This window comes from Natrix helvetica, assembly GCF_964273705.1.
Source record: "Natrix helvetica genome assembly, chromosome: 3".
Classification (NCBI taxonomy): Eukaryota; Metazoa; Chordata; class Lepidosauria; order Squamata; family Natricidae; genus Natrix; species Natrix helvetica.
The window spans coordinates 64,635,371-64,653,130 of NC_138549.1; the positions used below are offsets into that span (position 1 = coordinate 64,635,371).

The window sequence follows — 17,760 nt, forward strand, 5'->3', positions numbered from 1 at the left end:
TACCTATAGCCCTGACCCGCGCCCGGTCGGAGGACCTAGCGGCCGCCTGGAATAGGGCGGCGGCTGGGGCCTTGGACCGGGTTGCGCCTTTGCAACATCTCCTGCGGCAGCGATCCACCCGGGCTCCTTGGTTTACCGAGGAACTGAGGGTGATGAAACGCCACAGGAGACGTCTAGAGAGCAGGTGGAGGTCCTCACGCTCCGAATCTGATCGAGCACAGGTAAGAGCCTACTTGCGGACTTACCTTGTGGCATTAAGGGCGGCCAAACGTAGACATTGTGCCACCCTTATTGCGTCCGCCGATAACCGCCCTGCCGCCCTGTTTCGGGTGACCCGCTCCCTCCTATCACAGAGGACGCGGGGGGCACCCCTGCAGGGAAGAGCAGAGGAGTTTGGGGAATATCTGCAGGACAAAGTCGCTCAGATCCGGAGCGGATGGGCCCCCTTCAGTGGACCGGATGAGCCATCAACAGCGAGTCTTGTGAGACCACTCTGGGAGGAGTTTGACTCTGTTGCCCCCGAGGATTTGGACAGGTTACGTGGACGGCTGCGACCCACCACATGTTCAATGGACCCGTGTCCCTCCTGGCTGGTACTGGCATCCTGGGAGACGACACGAGGCTGGCTTCTGGGCCTGGTGAACGCTTCGTTGGGTGAGGGATCCTTGCCAACCGCCTTGAAAGAGGCGGTGGTGAGGCCCCTGCTCAAGAAGCCTTCACTGGACCCAACGGAACTAGCTAATTACCGTCCAGTCTCCAACCTTCCCTTTTTGGCGAAGGTTGTTGAGAATGTGGTGGCGCAGCAATTTCCGCGACACCTCGACGAATCCGAGTATCTAGACCCACGCCAGTCCGGTTTCCGACCCGGGCACAGCACAGAGACAGCCTTGGTCGCGTTGGTTGATGATCTCTGGAGGGCCAGAGATAGAGGTTGTTCCTCTATCCTGGTCCTATTAGACCTCTCAGCGGCTTTTGATACCATCGACCATGGTATCCTATTGCGCCGGCTGGGGGGGATGGGAGTCGGAGGCACCGTTCTACGGTGGTTCGGCTCCTACCTCTCTGACCGGACGCAATGTGTGTTGACAGGGGGGCAGAGGTCGACCCTGAGGCCACTCTCTTGTGGGGTGCCGCAGGGGTCGGTCCTCTCGCCCCTCCTGTTCAACGCATATGTGAAGCCGCTGGGGGAGATCATCCGTGGTTTTGGGGTTGAATACCATCTGTACGCTGATGATACGCAGCTGTACATCTCAACCCCAAACCACCCCAATGAGGCTGTCGAAGTGATGTCCCGGTGTTTGGAAGCCGTCGGGGTCTGGATGGGGGACAACAGACTCAAACTCAACCCCTCCAAGACTGAGTGGCTCTGGCTACCGGCACCCCGGTTCAGCCAGCTAACTCCATCACTGGCCATAGGGGGTTAACAACTCCCCCCTGTGGAGCGGGCGCGCAATTTGGGCGTCTTCCTAGATGCCCGGCTGTCTATGGATGACCATGTGGCAGCCGTGGCAAGGGGGGCGTTCCACCAGGTTCGCCTGGTGTGTCAATTGCGCCCCCTACTGGACCGGGATGCCCTACGCACGGTCACTCATGCGCTGGTGACGTCTCGCCTGGACTACTGCAATGCCCTCTACATGGGGCTTCCTTTGGGACGCATCCGAAGACTACAGCTAGTTCAGAACGCAGCCGCGCGGGTGATTATGGGGAGCTCAAGATACTCCCATGTGACACCTCTCCTGCGTGAGCTGCACTGGCTACCTGTGGTTTTTCGGGTGCGTTTCAAGGTATTGATTACCATCTTTAAAGCGCTCCATGGCACAGGACCCAGTTACCTGCGGGATCGTATCCTCCCGCACACATCCCTACGACCAATCCGCTCTCACAGGGAGGGACTACTACTGGTGCCGTCCACTAGGCAGTGCCAGCGGGCGACGCCTAGGGGTAGGACCTTCTCTGTGATGGGCCCAACCCTCTGGAATGACCTCCCCCCCGACATTAGAACTACCACTGACTTCCGTTCCTTCCGTCAAAAATTAAAGACTCACCTGTTTCGATTAGCTGGCCTGGCACATTCTTAGTTTTTACCTCCCGATGGATATATTTTAATGGGTAATTTGGGGTAATATTTTAACTCTTGGGTTATTAGAGTTTTTAATGTATTATATTTATTATTCTATATACAGTCTTGCAACCTCCTCCACCTACGTATTTAATTATTTAACTGTTTTATGTATGTATTTTATAACGCATTTTAGTGACTGTACACCGCCCCGAGTCCCTTTCGGGAGAGGGGGCGGTCTATAAATATGAATAATAAATAAATAAATAATAAATAAATAAATAAATAAATAAATAAATAAATAAATAAATAAATAAATAAATAAATAAATAATAATAGGCATGTACATATTTCTAGCAGATGATTTTGTGTTACCTTCATTCCATTCAATTTGTATCTCTTTGTTGTTGATTTCCAGAATTGGGGTATGGACTGCTTCTGCTTTTACTGATTCTCAGAGGGGCATAAGAGTTAGTAGTCGGGGATGGTGATCACTCTCTAATCATGAATCTATGCCCGTGCACTGTAGGACATTTAGGAGATCATGCAATGAGATCTAGTAATCAATTATTTTCTTCCTGCCTCCCCCCGGCCTTTCTGCTAGATGATTCCCATCTTGGAAACCATCAAGTATGCACAGCTCCAAATACTGGGTCACTTGCCGAACACATAATCCTGCCCAATTAGATTTTAAATCCTTTCTCTAGTGTACAGGGGTCTCTCTAGTGTTCTCCTCATAAAAAGTCATAAATTGATGGAGTAGTCAATTTCTCACTTTAATGAGCATTATCTAAGCCCATCTAATTATTCCTGGAAGAATTGTATATGTATTCTCTACCATTATAAGTTCTCTAACAGGCAAGACTTAAGTTGGGAAAAAACAGACAGGAAAGAAGCAGCTTCTGCAAGGCAATGCCTAACAAGTGCAGCATCCCTGGCACCAGAACCAGAGCTTGACTCTTATTATTATTCTCTGAGGCCCTCAGGAGAGCTGGTTTCCTGTTTGACAAGGGGAGGACAGGAAGGGTAGTGGTTCCCTCTCCACCTGCCTACTCATTCTCCTTTTCCTCTGGAGGCCACATTTTCTCCTGAGGCAGCACTGTGACGGAGATGGGGAGGTGGGGGGCAGAGAAACCCTGGGACTATGCTTACCTCAGTCTTTCCAGTCTAATCCTTTGTGGATTCTCTGAGAGAGTACACCTAAGAGTAGGCAACCAATCCCACTGCATGCTAATTTAAAAATTGGAAAAAAACATTGGGTAGGGCAAGATGCTTTGTGAACTTTATAATAGAGCAATGTTTTTTTTTTTTAATACAATTAGACCTCCCTCTCTTTTCTCCGGTGAAATTTCCACAGTGGTAGGACAAAGACTCAATATGGCAAAGATCAACTTTGGCATGCATTTTCTTTTGATGCCAGCATTTCCATGTTTGAATCTAAGAACTGATGTATGAAGGGAGCCCACATGCAGGGCATGAAGGCAGCTCAGAATTATGCTGGGGTTTCCACTACATACTCTAGATATTTGGGTATTTTAAATTATATGTACTATCTTGAAGGGTTTTTAGAAGAAAGTCATGGATTAACATTGATAAATTGGTGAATTCAGAATTCAGGAATTTTCAAGGCAGGTTAAGGTGGGGAAAACAGTCTGCAGGCTTTGATACAGAATTATGTGGAAAGGAGGAGAGTTACGTCACATCTGAAAAGTCCTGGAACAGTGGTGAGGTCAGATTTAGGGATTCTAGTGTTGTCAAGGAAACAGTAGATTCAGCCTGCAGCCTTAATTCATTTTAGAACTCTGGGTTAGGGTCTGATATGCATAAACTCATGCAGGCTTCTTTTGGGGTGGTCTCTCTGATAGATTTAGGTGAAAGTGCATGTGAACATGCAAAGGCATTTGTTGCAGATGTATTCAAGCTATTTCCAAAATCATGACAATTGTAGCCTGAGTGAAATAATCATCTTCTATATCCCCTTTGATCATAATTATTTATTCTGTGAATATGTATATGTGTATGTGTATATGTATGTGTATATGTGTATATATGTATATCTATATGTGTGTATGTATGTATGTATGTATGTATGTATGTATGTATGTATGTATATGTTTTCATAGATTTTCATGGGTGTAGGTATGCTGGTCATATTGTATTCGGGTCTTTTCCTGTGTAAGATTGAGATTGTCTTGGCAACGTTTCAGTGAGGTCTCACTCGCCATCTTCAGGCTGGGTTTTGGGCTGAAGATGGCGAGTGAGACCTCGCTGAAACGTTGCCAAGACAATCTCAATTTTACACGGGAAAAGACCCAAATACAACAAGACCAGCATATATGTATATTTATACACACACACACACACACACACCATATCAAAAGTTGTATTTCAAATAGACATTTTCATTTTACTTTCATATTAAATAGTATTTTTCCCAAGGTACACATTTCTAAACATATGCTATTCTAAAAACACTTAGTTTGTCTACATTTTAATTTTTAATGGGCAGCCTTTCAAATGTTAGAAGGTATAATACAGTGAGATGGGCAGCAAAATGATTTAATAAATAAAAAATCTGACAAGTCCTAAAAATGTGGATCAAATTAAATGCTCAAGAATGGCTAGGGAATAAATGTAGGATACAAAGGACTATCCTGATATGGAAAGAAATAAGAAATGCTTACCCATTGCCCTCTAAACCATCACATAATTTGTTTGCATATAGCATATTCAGTAAATATGGCCAAAGGTAATTTATTCAATAAACATGATTAAACAAACTATGACTTAGTATATTACATAAACCCCATCTGAGTCAAGTGATGTAACATTGCCAGATGACAATGGTCATTGTTGGAGGATCTGGAGATATTCAGGAAATTGAAAAATGGGGTAGCACAGCTGTCTTTCCAACCACTGTATGTCTTGACAGTTATTGTTGTCTATCAGCTGCTTGGTTTCTGTCTGGGAGATTGGAGATGAGGGCTTTCCATATATTATCCTTGATTCTTTTTCTTTTTCTTTTGCACTGCAAAAAAGATACACATGCATCTTTGGAGAAGGCATTACTTGTGTTCAACAGATCCCTTGCCCATGGCTAACATAATCCCATTTTTCTTCTTGTCTGAGTTTGCATGACATGTTGAGCCACCAATTAATCAGATTTGTTGAGTTCACAAACCTTGATAGGGCTAAAGTTTGGTTTTTTTTATTAGATTACAGATCAATGCCTCATGTAAACACAACCCTTCTTTCTCCATCCAACACAGATGAAGAATTCCTGTGATGGATAGACATGTCCCTTTCTACAGTATGACAGCCTGACTGAATTAGAAGAAAGCAATGAATCAGAACAGGGATTCCGTGCATTGAGGCTTCTGCCAAAGAGAAACATGTTGACACTCAGTAATTTCACATATATCAACTTAACATCTGCCCCCTGTGAAGGAACTCTTATGGTATGTGCCAACCAGACCTCAGCTTCAGAGGTGGCACATACTCTTCACATTGGTGACTGGCATGAAGATGATTTCAACTGCCTGCTGTGTTCTCCAAACAATGCCTCTGTAAACAATGATCAGCCAATTTCATTCTAATTTTGAAAATTTCAGGGTAATTAAAGCCAGGCAATGGCTTGCAAACACTTTAATTAAGTCTGATTGGGGAAGATAGAAGGGGAGCAAGGGAGTAAGGGATGATTGGCAAAGCCAGAAATAATGCAGAGTTCCAAGATGAATGTGTAAACACTAATCACATAACTACCGATGTAGCTTTTAAGCCATATTTAGCATGACATGAAATATAGGTAGTCCTCAAGTTACGACTACAATTGGGACCAGAATTTCCATTGCTATGCAAAGTGGTTGTTAAGTGAGTTGCACCCTATTTTTCAATCTTTTTCTTGTGGCTGCTGCTATTCTTAAGCAATCATACAGTTGTAAAATGAATCTGGCTTCCCCCATTGACTGCTTGTCAGATGCTAGCTGGGAAGGTTGGAAATGTCAGTCTCTTGACCCTAGCCTAGAGCATTGCAATGGCCATGAATACATGGCCAAACTTGGCGATGGTCATATGTGTAAGGACAGATCATAAATAACTTTTTTCAGTGCCATTATAACTTTGAACAGTCTCTAAACAAATGATTGTAAGTTGAGGGCTATATCTGTAGAGACACGGAAGCTGACCTCAAAGGACAGCTACAGAATTGCTAGATTGTTACATTGTTCTCCAAATGTCTGACAGCTGATGCTTGTCTAAATTTTTGTTAAACACATTTTTTCCCTCATGAAAAACATGGGCGCTAGGAATAAGGATTAAAAATCCCCTGTGGAACTTTTCCTTTTTCTATCTCAGATGCCATTGTGGGTGTGGTTGCTGAGATAAAGATTGAGCAGAAGGTCCATGGCAAATGGAGCTTGTTCTCTGTTCCTTTAAGATCCCTCACTCCAAATAAAGATGCATTGGAATTCATGATCATACTGTGTGAAATTTGGATGCAACGCTCTGCTGCTTTAATACTATTGGACTCCAAAATGTCAAAATAGCAAAGTGCACATGCAAGAAAATGCATAGTTGTGCAGTAGCAAATTACAGGCTCATTTCATCTGCAGCTTTGTCCCCATCTTTCCTCTGGAAAATTCCTGCAGATCCAAGCTGACATTTGATTATCATTTTAAACTGAAAATGTAGGGGATGAATTAATGGATCTATTGTGTGTAAAACAGGCATTTGACTTCAGATGCAGTACAAGAACTAGAGGTGTCCTGCTTTGTATAGCAACAAATTCTTCTCTCTGGGTCCAAAAAGAAGAATGCAACAGAGATTATTTTTAAATGAATTATGCTAATTAAGAGAAAGGGCTGCACATTGTCTTAATTTAATTAATTTATGGCAGCTGCAACATGATATATGCATTCACTTGAAGATATATTTAAACAATAAAAACAGGAAAAGTGAGTATAATTTTCACTGTTCAATGCTTGCCTTGACACATATTTTGATCATTTGGCTGGCATATACTACATACAATAGGTGTTTCAGGTAATTTTTTCAGAAAGTTCAAAAAGTACTTTCTATTTCATTGAAAAAAGATTTTAAATCAGACTCTATGAAGTTACTTTACACTGGTAAGATCACCTTTCCATTCAGCTCAGTGGACCCTGATCTATTCAGAAATGTCTTTCTCCAAGCTATGCTTTTTCTAATCTTGCTATCTGATATTTTTTATCTAAAAGTTTTAGAAGTACTCATTTTTTATCTAGCCTGATTCTCAAAAAAAGAATTGGTGTGTAATTCTTGCTATCCTTTTCCCCTTAGACAGATATTTAATAAAACTACTTTTACCATTCCAATTTATGATAATCCATTCTGGGATCATGTCTTGTTCTTTAACCTCTAGTTATTTTATAGAAAAAGAGATAAAAAGCTGAATTATTTCTGAATAATTAATATGTTGACTAAAACATAAAAATAAGTTATTTTTGTAAGTATATTTATAATGGCTAAAAATAAATGTGAGTGGGATAGGTTGTGATTAACTTAAGAAATAAAATTTAAAATCTTAAAATTATATGTCTTTCATCAGCTACTTGCAAACATGTTTTTAGGAGCATTAACCATGTTGATCTGTTTGACAGCATTTATTCTGGGATAAGTTTTGATAGCATGAGAAGTAATGTCCTCAGGCTGAATAATTAAAGACTATTTAATTGTTAGTTAAAGCCTAACTATTCACTTTGTGTAATATTTAGTTAAAGACTAAATATATGCAAACAAATCTAATAATCTTTCATTAACAATCACTCTTAACAACTATAGATGCATTTAAGAATGGCTGTAAAATCACAAAAGTTTATGCCATAATAAATTTATTATTTTTAAAGTACCATTTTTCCCATATACAAATATGTTCCATCTAAAAAACTTCATTTGCCAAGTCTTACGTATTGTGGAAAACAAAGTCTCCCTTTCTACTTCTCATATGAGAGCAGTCTGATGGCGTGTTTCAGTTCTCTCCCATTTTGCTCTTCCTTGATAAACAGGAATGATAAGCTGTCATTGGCAAGCTGTCTATTCAGCACTTTTCTTATTAATAGTCAGAATTCATTTACTTGAAAGAAGTTCCCTCATTATCATTTTCTACTTTACAGTCTGAAGTGGCACATAGTTAGCAATAATTTTTAACTTTCCAGTTCCCCATAATTAGCAAGAATATGACTTCCCCAATTCATTAGTGGTTGCCCATCCAAGATCTGTTACAAGGCTTCAACCTACTTAGATTTTTTCCCCCAGCATTCGAGGTCACTCTTTGCTTTGAATCTGTATAAACCCCAAATGAAAAGTGAGAGGGAATGCTAAGATTATTAGCTGCAAATTCCTACCCATTTTATAATTTTGAAAATTCATTTGCTTGTAATTGCTGTTTCCACCAGATCTATAATAAACACTTTTTCTATGTGGAAATCAAGTCATATTTTATGATGTCATTTTTTTGTCTGTCAGTCACAATTCATGTCCTGCTGGAGTCTTAGGCTTATGAAGTCCTTATGCAACAGACAAGTTGTACACTCACCTTTGGGATAGCATCTAATTGTTTTTTGTTTGAAATAAAGACAAGCATGGAATGGAATTGCAGGCAGGCCTAGCCTAATCAGAAGGAAGTCTTACTTGGTTGAAGGAGGCTTCCCCCCTCCACCTGTAATCAGTCTACTTAGAAATTTAACTTTAATTATACTGCTCTGATGTGAATTCCACATATGGCACAAGTTTTTTAAACTGGGCATGTTACATTTTTCTGCATTCTCAGAGGTGAAAGATGTGAATAAAATTCTAGAAACATCAACAACTTAAAGGGACAATGAGGAGTAATATTAAAAACTATTTCATTCAGAAGTAGGTCACTGGTCCATTAACCTGGTGCCAACTGAGATGTTTATCAGTTTTCAACATTGTAGACCTATTTCATTCTACCTGGGAGGGTGAGCCAACTTAGTGAGACACAAACAGCTCCTGAAATAAACTTTGGGCTTGTGACAGGCCTTTTCTATCTGGCTTACTTCTACACCCACAAAATGTCATCTAGACAAAATAATTCAGACCAGCCCCATAAATGACACTGGGACCAGAGGTAGATTGCTGCCGGTTTGGCCCGGATCGGGTGAACTGGTAGTAGCAGTGATGGGAGGCTCTGCCCACCTGCCCAGACGCTTCTCTGCATGCGCAGAAACATTGCGCGCCCGAACCAGTAGTAATAAAATTGGCAACCCACCACTGACTGGGACCCATAAATCTAACCAAGCAGAGAAACAAAGAAACACAGAACCCAGGATTAATGCCTATCTCCCCCATTGCACAAACAACAACAAAATCTGCCTGAGGAACCATTCACTTCCAAAGATTATGACAACACAGAGCCCAATCATACGACAAGCCACCTCCCTGACTTCAAAGACTCAGCCCAAATTTGTCCCGACTCCCACCAGGGGTCTATGATAATTTGCTGCAGCCAACTCACCACAGCCAACTCACCACAGGACAAATTGCTGCAGGACAAGTGTTACACTAATATCAAAGAAATGGTGGAATAGAATCATTAAAGAAAGGATGCAAAAGGAGGGCAGAATGAAATGTGAATGGCAAAAATTAAAATATATTTTTAAATTTATTTTAAATAATTAAATAGAATTGTTAAATTGTCTTGTGGCAAGTTGTCCTGCAGCAAGTTGGCTGTGGTGAGTTGTCTCATTCCCCACAGCAGGGAAATAACTGCTTGAGACACGCATCCTGCATCTCCCTCCAACTACATCACTAAACCTTTCCCATGAAGTCTGCCTTCTGTCTGCAGAAATTTTGACCCTCATATTGCAACAGCTAAATGAAATTGCAGCCAAGGTGGGCGACTTCCAACAAGCCCTTGATCTGCAAATCCCTGGGAATTAATACTGCAGCAGAAGCTGGCCACAGTCAGCATTCTGGCAGCCTATTCATCCAGGCATCCAGAAGTAGTTAATTTAGTCAACCATGCCATGTGGTACAGAAAAACGTGACTCCTTCTAGAAAATCATGGGAATGCCCACAGACTCAACAACTTAGAGTTTATTGTGATCTCCCTATCTTAGATCTAAACTGCCAAAGCAGAACAATTGGCTTTCACTTGGTTTTCACTATCTGCCCAGTGTAAGAAACACCAAATGGATCTTTTTAGGTTTTTTTCTCAGCCTTTTCTCCCTTCCAGATTCATTCAAATGAGCAAATTCCTACAGGCGGACTTATCACTTCCAAACCATCAGAGTCTTTAAGGAGATTTCGTCAGCAACCTCATCACTAGAAAAGTGACAAAAGGTCATGAACTTGCAGATAAGATCCATAAAAACACACACTTCCAAAAGCAATAAATCTGCCAGCCTTGGCAGCAGCAAAGAGGTTAAGCAAACTTCAAAAGAGGAAGCTATAAACTCAGAACTCATTAATCTGAGGGGGGGGGGGGAAACTTGCTGACATCAAAACAATCTTGATGTGCCCTCCCAGTGCTGATAGTGATATGGAAGTCCACCACAATTTAATTCATCTGCCCCTTTGAGTTGCTCAACCTCTAAACTATCTCATGTTATTGCCTCTTCTATGACCAAGACACATAGAAAGCTGTCAGCACATTACACTGATTCATCAATAACAGTGAAAGTGGCACTGACAGTGACTCCTCTGGGAGTTTTACACCAGAAATTCTCAAGAAACCCATGCAATCCCAAGCAGCGGTTAACCAAAAGAAAGAGCTTGTAAATATAACAAAGCTCAGCCAAACAATACAGAAACCCAGTCTGGAGATTTAACTTCATCTGCCTCCAAAACTAAGGTGCCTCTTCTGGCCCATAGGAACCTGACTCTTAGAAGAAACAATTCCCTTCATTTCCACTTAACACTGGACAACCCACAAAGAATGCTTGGGATCTTTGCTTGCCAGTGATCCACATTTCACTGCCCATGCTGCACTGATTCTCCCGATGGACATACATTTGGAAGAGAAGAATGTGAAGCCTATTGTGCCACTCCTCCTCCCCCACAGAAGGAGACATGACTATAGTAGCCTCAACTGTCAACTAATATTTTCTACCCTTGCAAAAATCACCCACCCAGTCCCAAGGGTACAATGCCTCTGCTCCACATTTAAGTATTTGTTCACCAGCATAATGTCATCCTTTCAACCTGGAATGTGGCTGGGTGGTTTATATCCACCAGACATCCATGTTTTACTGACTTCCTCTCCCATCATGGCATCAACTGCTTCAATGTGGCTGCCTCATCAAGGCTATCGGAACTGGGAAAGGCATAAAGCAAGGCTGCATATTGGCCCCATTCCTAATTCTGTATCAAGTACATATTGGACCATTACCTCAATTTTCACTCCCCCAAACTGGCTGGAAGATGCATTTCTCTTTTATTCTAGGCAGTGACGTAGTAATATTCTCAAGAATACCTGTTGCCTTAAAAGAGCACTGAGACCACTAGGGCAGTATTGCAAGGATGAGCAGCTAGAACTCAAGTATGAGAAAAACAAGATTTGCAAAAAGTACTTGCCAAAGGTCTAAGAATCAATGGAGGATACATGGCCATGAGATTCAGCAGGTGTACTGTTTCAAATATTTGGGAAATAGTCCTATATTCTGCCAACAGTAGGAAATCCCCTGAAGACAACATCACTGAAAATGCACAGATAAGAATTTGCAATCCTTAAATTCCTCAAGATAAGAGATGGCCACTATATACCAGCAGTATTTGAAGCTAAGCTAATAGCACAACTTCTTTATGGTGCCCAGCTGACCCCCTTCTCCAATTGTGTCCCATTACAACTTTTTCAGTCCAGATTTCAAAGATTAAGCATTCAAACCCCAAACTGTGTCTCTAATACCACCCTAAAACAGACTTCATGAAAGTAGAAGCTTCAGTATAGGTGATGAGACTCAACTATTGTCTCAGACTACTCTTTCTTCACCTTGGCCTTGCTCCACTATGAAGGGTGATTCTCAATTAACAAGGAAAAAGACAGCAACAACTACAATTTCATCCTTGGGGTTCTCTCCAGGCCTTCTATTTAGTATGCAATATGTTCAGGCCATAGCATTCATTAAACAGTGTGTAGCAGACGCAAAGCGCCAAATGGACCTGGCCAGGTCTTCAACCTTTACTGCCACTGAACCCAAGAGATATTCTGTCTCTCTGTGACATACGTAACTAATCTTGAAGTACCTAACCACCCAAGGGCTTTCCTCTGGCATGATGACACATTCTTTTCTTAGCTGTCATTCAAGGTTGATACAGCAAGATTTCCTACCTGGAAAGATAATGCATCTGTGGCTCTCAACACGTAGAAACCATAGAACATGTAGTTCTCCGGTGCCTGTATTACAGAGGCATTTGTATTAGCCTCATCATTACTGTATAGATACACAGGGAGCCCAGAACGATTTTGCACCTCCCTGCTACTCTCATCTACCAACCATTCTACAGCATCCAATGTTGCCAGGTTCTGTACAGTAACCCTTAAAATCCATCCAATGATGGATGATCTGTGCTGTAAATCAGTTTTAATGAGCACCTAGGATGCTCTGTATTATAATAGGTTTAGTTTGTCATGCTCTTCTATATCCATTTACTGCTCAACCATTCCTTTTATAATATTTTTAAAGTTTTGTTTGTATGCTTTTTAGCTTTTTGTGTGCAATCTATTTTCTGTTGTATCTTTTATGCTTTTTAATTTCCTGTACACCACCCTTCTTATGCTAGTTTTTGACTGTAATAAAGTTTGACTTCATTGAGTTCATTCTTCCTGCATGAAGAAAATAGAAATCAAGCACTCAATTCAGCAGTGAAGTTGGTCTGCTGAACATTTCTATTAGAAAAATATTCAGTAGGTTAAATATGTTTCCAGTTTTATTTTCCTTCCATGTCATGTAGCGCTTAAAGTCTACTTAAAAACAGTTGTGTTAAAAAAAATCTGAGATCCCTCCAGGATTGAGGAAATTATTTTTTACACCACCACCTGTTACTTATTCCTGAGGGCTAGAAATTTTCTCTTTCTTTTTTGATTTACATAAATTCTAGAGCCTCCTGGGTGTGATCTGCTTTGTTTACTGTTAGTCTTCCCTATATTCTTGTCTTGCTATTTTCTTCCAGAGAATTTGCTCGTTGGAAAGTCAATAACTTGGCATTGGAAAGAAAAGATTTCTTCAGTTTGCCTTTGCCTCTGGCTCCAGAATTCATCCGCAACATTCGTCTTCTGGGGCGTCGGCCCAGCCTTCAACAGATCACAGAGAACTTGATTAAAAAATACGGGACCCATTTTCTTCTCTCAGCAACTCTTGGAGGTAAATACTTAGCTTTCTGTTCATACATTAAACTCATAAACAATATACTTGAGCTGCATCAGCAAAGATTATATTATATTAAATATATTTCCTGAAGCATTTACAGTAGGCGCAGCCTAACTGTAACAGCTCTAGCAGTTCAAATTGTTTATTAAGATGAATATCATTTACTCTTTAAATATGCTTTGATGAGACAAAAGGACTCAAAAAGGCATGCATGGAGTTATTTGGAAGCATTGGTGCATAATATGTGGATCTTCTGAATATGTGTTTGGAAACAGAGTCACTGCCTTAGGTGGGGTTTTTTCTCAAGTAATCATGCACAGGGTTGCAACTACGCAGCTCAATCCAGTTTTAATAATTGTTATGCCATGTTAAAGCACAGATATGAAGAGACCCAGGGCACAATCAGATCAGTTGTCTAAATGGCAAGAATATATGAAGATTGCATAGAAACTGTAGTTCATAGCAATTGCCCATAGAGATAGTGCTTCTCCTCTACCTATTGCAGTGTCACATCCTGACAACATCTGTCATGATCACATAACTGCTTTCCCCATCAGGGAACGGCACTTGTCTTCAGGAAAGATGTGTCATGGCTCTGTGTCTTCATAACATTTCCCTACAACCTCCCTCTGTGAACCACAGTCTGCAGCCTCAGAACCATGTTGGCAAAGATTTCCATCACTGTCATCTCTTTAGAATCAGTTAGAGACAGAAGGAATATGAAACATTAGAATAGTCTAAGGCAACTCCAATTTCTATTACTGTCACCTCTTTAGAATTAGAGGCAGAAGGATATGCAACATTACAACATTCCTTTCAGGCACCCTCCAACTGGTACCACAACGCTCTGTGCTCAAGAATGCTCCTCCCACTTCAGCTGACAGGTCCCTCTTTCCAGCTCAGGAATAGCAATTCAATAGACAGCATTACTGCATTCTAACTACTGCACAGTCAGGGCCCTCTGGGAATGGCCAACCACTTCTGAAATCTTGCCACAGAAATTGCAGGTATTTCTCAATACTGAGTGGAAGACACGTAAGTGAATGAATGAATGAATGAATGAATGAATGAATGATCCAGTGCTTTATCCAAATAACATTCACTCCTCTCAATAATTTTTCTGGCCTCGGAGAGGATTTCCATAAATTTTTCTTCCTCCCCCCCATTTGCTAATGTATAAAAAGCTAAAAAGAGAGTTGTAACTTTGGACAAGATGTCGTTTTCTATCGAAAAAGAGGTTTGAGGGGAGAGTGAAGATACATGACCACTTCCTCAAAAGAGAAAGACGTAATTCTAGCTTCAGGCTGTGTAAAGCATGGCGGCCAAGAGAACTGCTGCAGAAAGCAGCAGGCGAAGCAGTTCACACTTTTCTCTAAGGATTTATCATACTAGGATTCATTGGTGTAGAGGATTTGTTATTGATTAAAGCCATAGTTCAAAGAAGGACTTAAAGCAGCGGTATGGATTTTTAAAAATCTATAAGTCACATCTAGTATTAGCAACAGAACAGGCTTGCCAAGAGACTAAAGACAATTAGTGATATTTCACTATGTGAGTGATTGCTTGGTTTAAATAATACCTTTTCTATTGCCAGATTAACATCATTTCCCCCCTTTTACTCACATTAACCATCCTTTTTAATGCTGTGATGTGCTAAAGATTTCAAGTACTTGGGCAACTGAGTTTTTGTGTGCCATGCACTGTATAGTAATTATCTCTATTATTATTGGATCTGACTCTACTATATAGTAAGACATTTCACAGAAGCAGGAGATCTTAGAATCAGAATACAGTTGGAAGGGACCTTGGAGATCTTCTAGACCAGTGGTGGGCAACCTTTTTTTTCAACTGAGCCAAATCTCGCCAAAACCACCATTGAAATTTATTTGGAGAGCCGCATTTTTAAAACCGAAAATACATAGGATGGTACACTGTTTTTAGTTTCAATAAGTTTTTATTGAGAATATTCCGCATGCAAGTATCCACATAGGTCGGGAGGATACAAATAACACAACTAATAAAACAAAAACTTTAGAACGATATTATTTATCGATAACGTTAAATTCCGTAAAATTTGCCTTACAATGTAGAGAAAATTACATCCTGACAATGACTGACAAAGTCACAACCACTAATGTGAACATTGGCCTTGCATTTCCTTGGATAGTTTGAGTAAGTCAGGTTTGTATGTTGTTGCTTTTAATTTCATCTCCCTCTCCCACTTTCTTTCTTTTTTTCTTTTTCTTTCTCTCTCTCTCTCTGGCTCTTTGTCTCTCTCTCCCTCCCTCCCTCTCTGTCTCCCTCTGTCATTTTCTCTGGGTGTCTATCTGTCTGTCTCTCTCTCTGTATCTCTGTCTCTCTCTCCTCCTTCCCCCATCTCTGTCACTCTGTGTGTGTGTGTGTGTGTGTGTGTGTGTCTGTCTCTCACTCACTCTGTGTGTGTGTGTCTGTCTCTGTCTCTCCCTCTGTCTCTCTCCCCTCCCTTCCTCTCTCTCTGTCACTCTGTGTATGTGGGTGTGTCTGTCTCTCACTCATTCACTTAATCACTCACTCTGTGTGTGTGTCTCTCTCTGTCTGTCTATCTTTCTCTCCCTCCCTCCCCCCCCTCTCTCTCTCTCTCTGTGTGTGTGTCTGTCTGTCAGTCTCTCTCTGATTCCCTCCCTCACTCCCTCTCTCTGTTCCTCTCTCTGTCTGTCTGTCTCATTCACACACACACACACACACACACACACACACACACACACACACACACTGTGGTCACCTTGTTGAGTGTTCCAATCACAATGTGATTGGAACACTCAACAAGGTGACCACAGTGTGTGTGTGTGTGAGTGAGACAGACAGACAGAGAGAGGAACAGAGAGAGGGAGTGAGAGAGGGAATCAGAGAGAGACTGACAGAGACGAATCAGAGAGGTACTTTTAACTACCTGGCAGCGGCGTTTTGGCTTGGGGGGCTCCTCAGAACTTCCCAAGACTTCGGAGGGAAGTTTACAGTCCTCCCTCGGAACGCTTCGGAGGTAAGCTTCTTCAAAAGCCCGGGCGAGTGACAAGAAGTCTCCCAGGCTGTAATTTTCCGAGCTGTGCGCACGCGCCTGTTTTCCACGGCGTGGAGCAGCGGCGAGATTCTGGGCGGCGAGCGATGATTCCGGGGGCCATCCAGGAAGATGAGGAACGTGAGGGGGGACCCTGCCCCCCCACTGATGGCCCCTGGAATCATCACTCGCCGCCCAGAATCTCGCCGCTGCTCCACGCCGTGGAAAACAGGCGCATGCGCACAGCTCGCCAAATTACAGCCTGGGAGACTTGTCTCGCCGGGGTTTTGCAGAAGCTTCCCTCCGAAGCCCGAGAGGAGGGAGGGAAGCGGGCGCCCGGCACACAGAAGAGCCGGATTAAAATGTTTAAAGAGCCGCATTTGGCTCGCGAGCCGCGGCTTGCCGACCACTGTTCTAGACCAACCCCTAATCAAGCAGAAGACCCTATCACTTCAGACAAGTGGCTATCCGGTCTCTTCTTAAAAACGTCCAATGATGAAACACTCACAACTTCTGAAGGAAAGCTGTTCACATTTAAGGCTCATGTTTAAGTGATCGTCCACTAGGAATCGAAGGTCCCTCTCACAGTTACTGTTTTTGAACCAGATTTCATCTAATCTGTATTTGTACCTTTGGTTTTTCTTGCCTATGTGTAACTTTAGTTACACTTTAGTTTACTTCTCAGTCAAAAATGATTGTAATAAACATTCTAATAGAGGTGTTTTGGGTAATGCTAAAAGCCACACCAGGTATTCTATCCCTCAAAGAGGCTTCCTGTGGATTAAAAATTGATCCATTTTTATTTGCAACTCCAAGGATTTTGGTCAAAGAAAGAAACTGCAATGTGATTGAATGTGATAATTGCAGAAGAGTCAGAATTTTCCACCTCCACAAATGCTGTTGACATTCAAAGGCCTGTTAGATGCTATTGTCTGATAGGAAAGTTTCTAATCAAGATAACCTGTATTGCTGAGAGTAAACACCAGATTCATAATAAAATAATCCTACATTTCTATCTCTGTTTTTTGAAATATAATTAAAAACTGAAACTAACTTAACCAACCCTATATAAATTAAAATCTGTTATTCAAGCAAATACAAAAATGTTAATTTCTCAATTTAAAATGTATGTGAAAAGACAATAAATAGATCCCTTTCTTAAGTTTTACTTCCTCAGAGAAGAAATCCTATACTTTGGGGACAATCAGAGTTGGCTCCCAATTCTTAGGGTCTGTGGCAAATGTGAAATAGACTGTTAGATCTTTGGGAGGTGCAATGGCTCAGTGGTTAAGAAGCTGAAC

General features: G+C 41.6%; 1 protein-coding gene across 2 annotated transcripts in view; it reads left to right on the top strand.

The window, feature by feature from the left end:
- The window catches only part of BRINP2 (BMP/retinoic acid inducible neural specific 2), a 179,311-nt gene that overhangs the window by 91,698 nt on the left and 69,853 nt on the right, over positions 1 to 17,760 (top strand). For both annotated transcript variants that reach the window (XR_014175046.1, XM_081948966.1), the window contains exon 3: positions 13,229 to 13,419. Coding sequence is in view for 1 of the 2 variants with exons in the window: in XM_081948966.1 (XP_081805092.1) it covers positions 13,229 to 13,419 (191 nt within the window). In the remaining variant the exon portion in view is untranslated. The remainder of the gene's footprint in view (positions 1 to 13,228; positions 13,420 to 17,760) is intronic.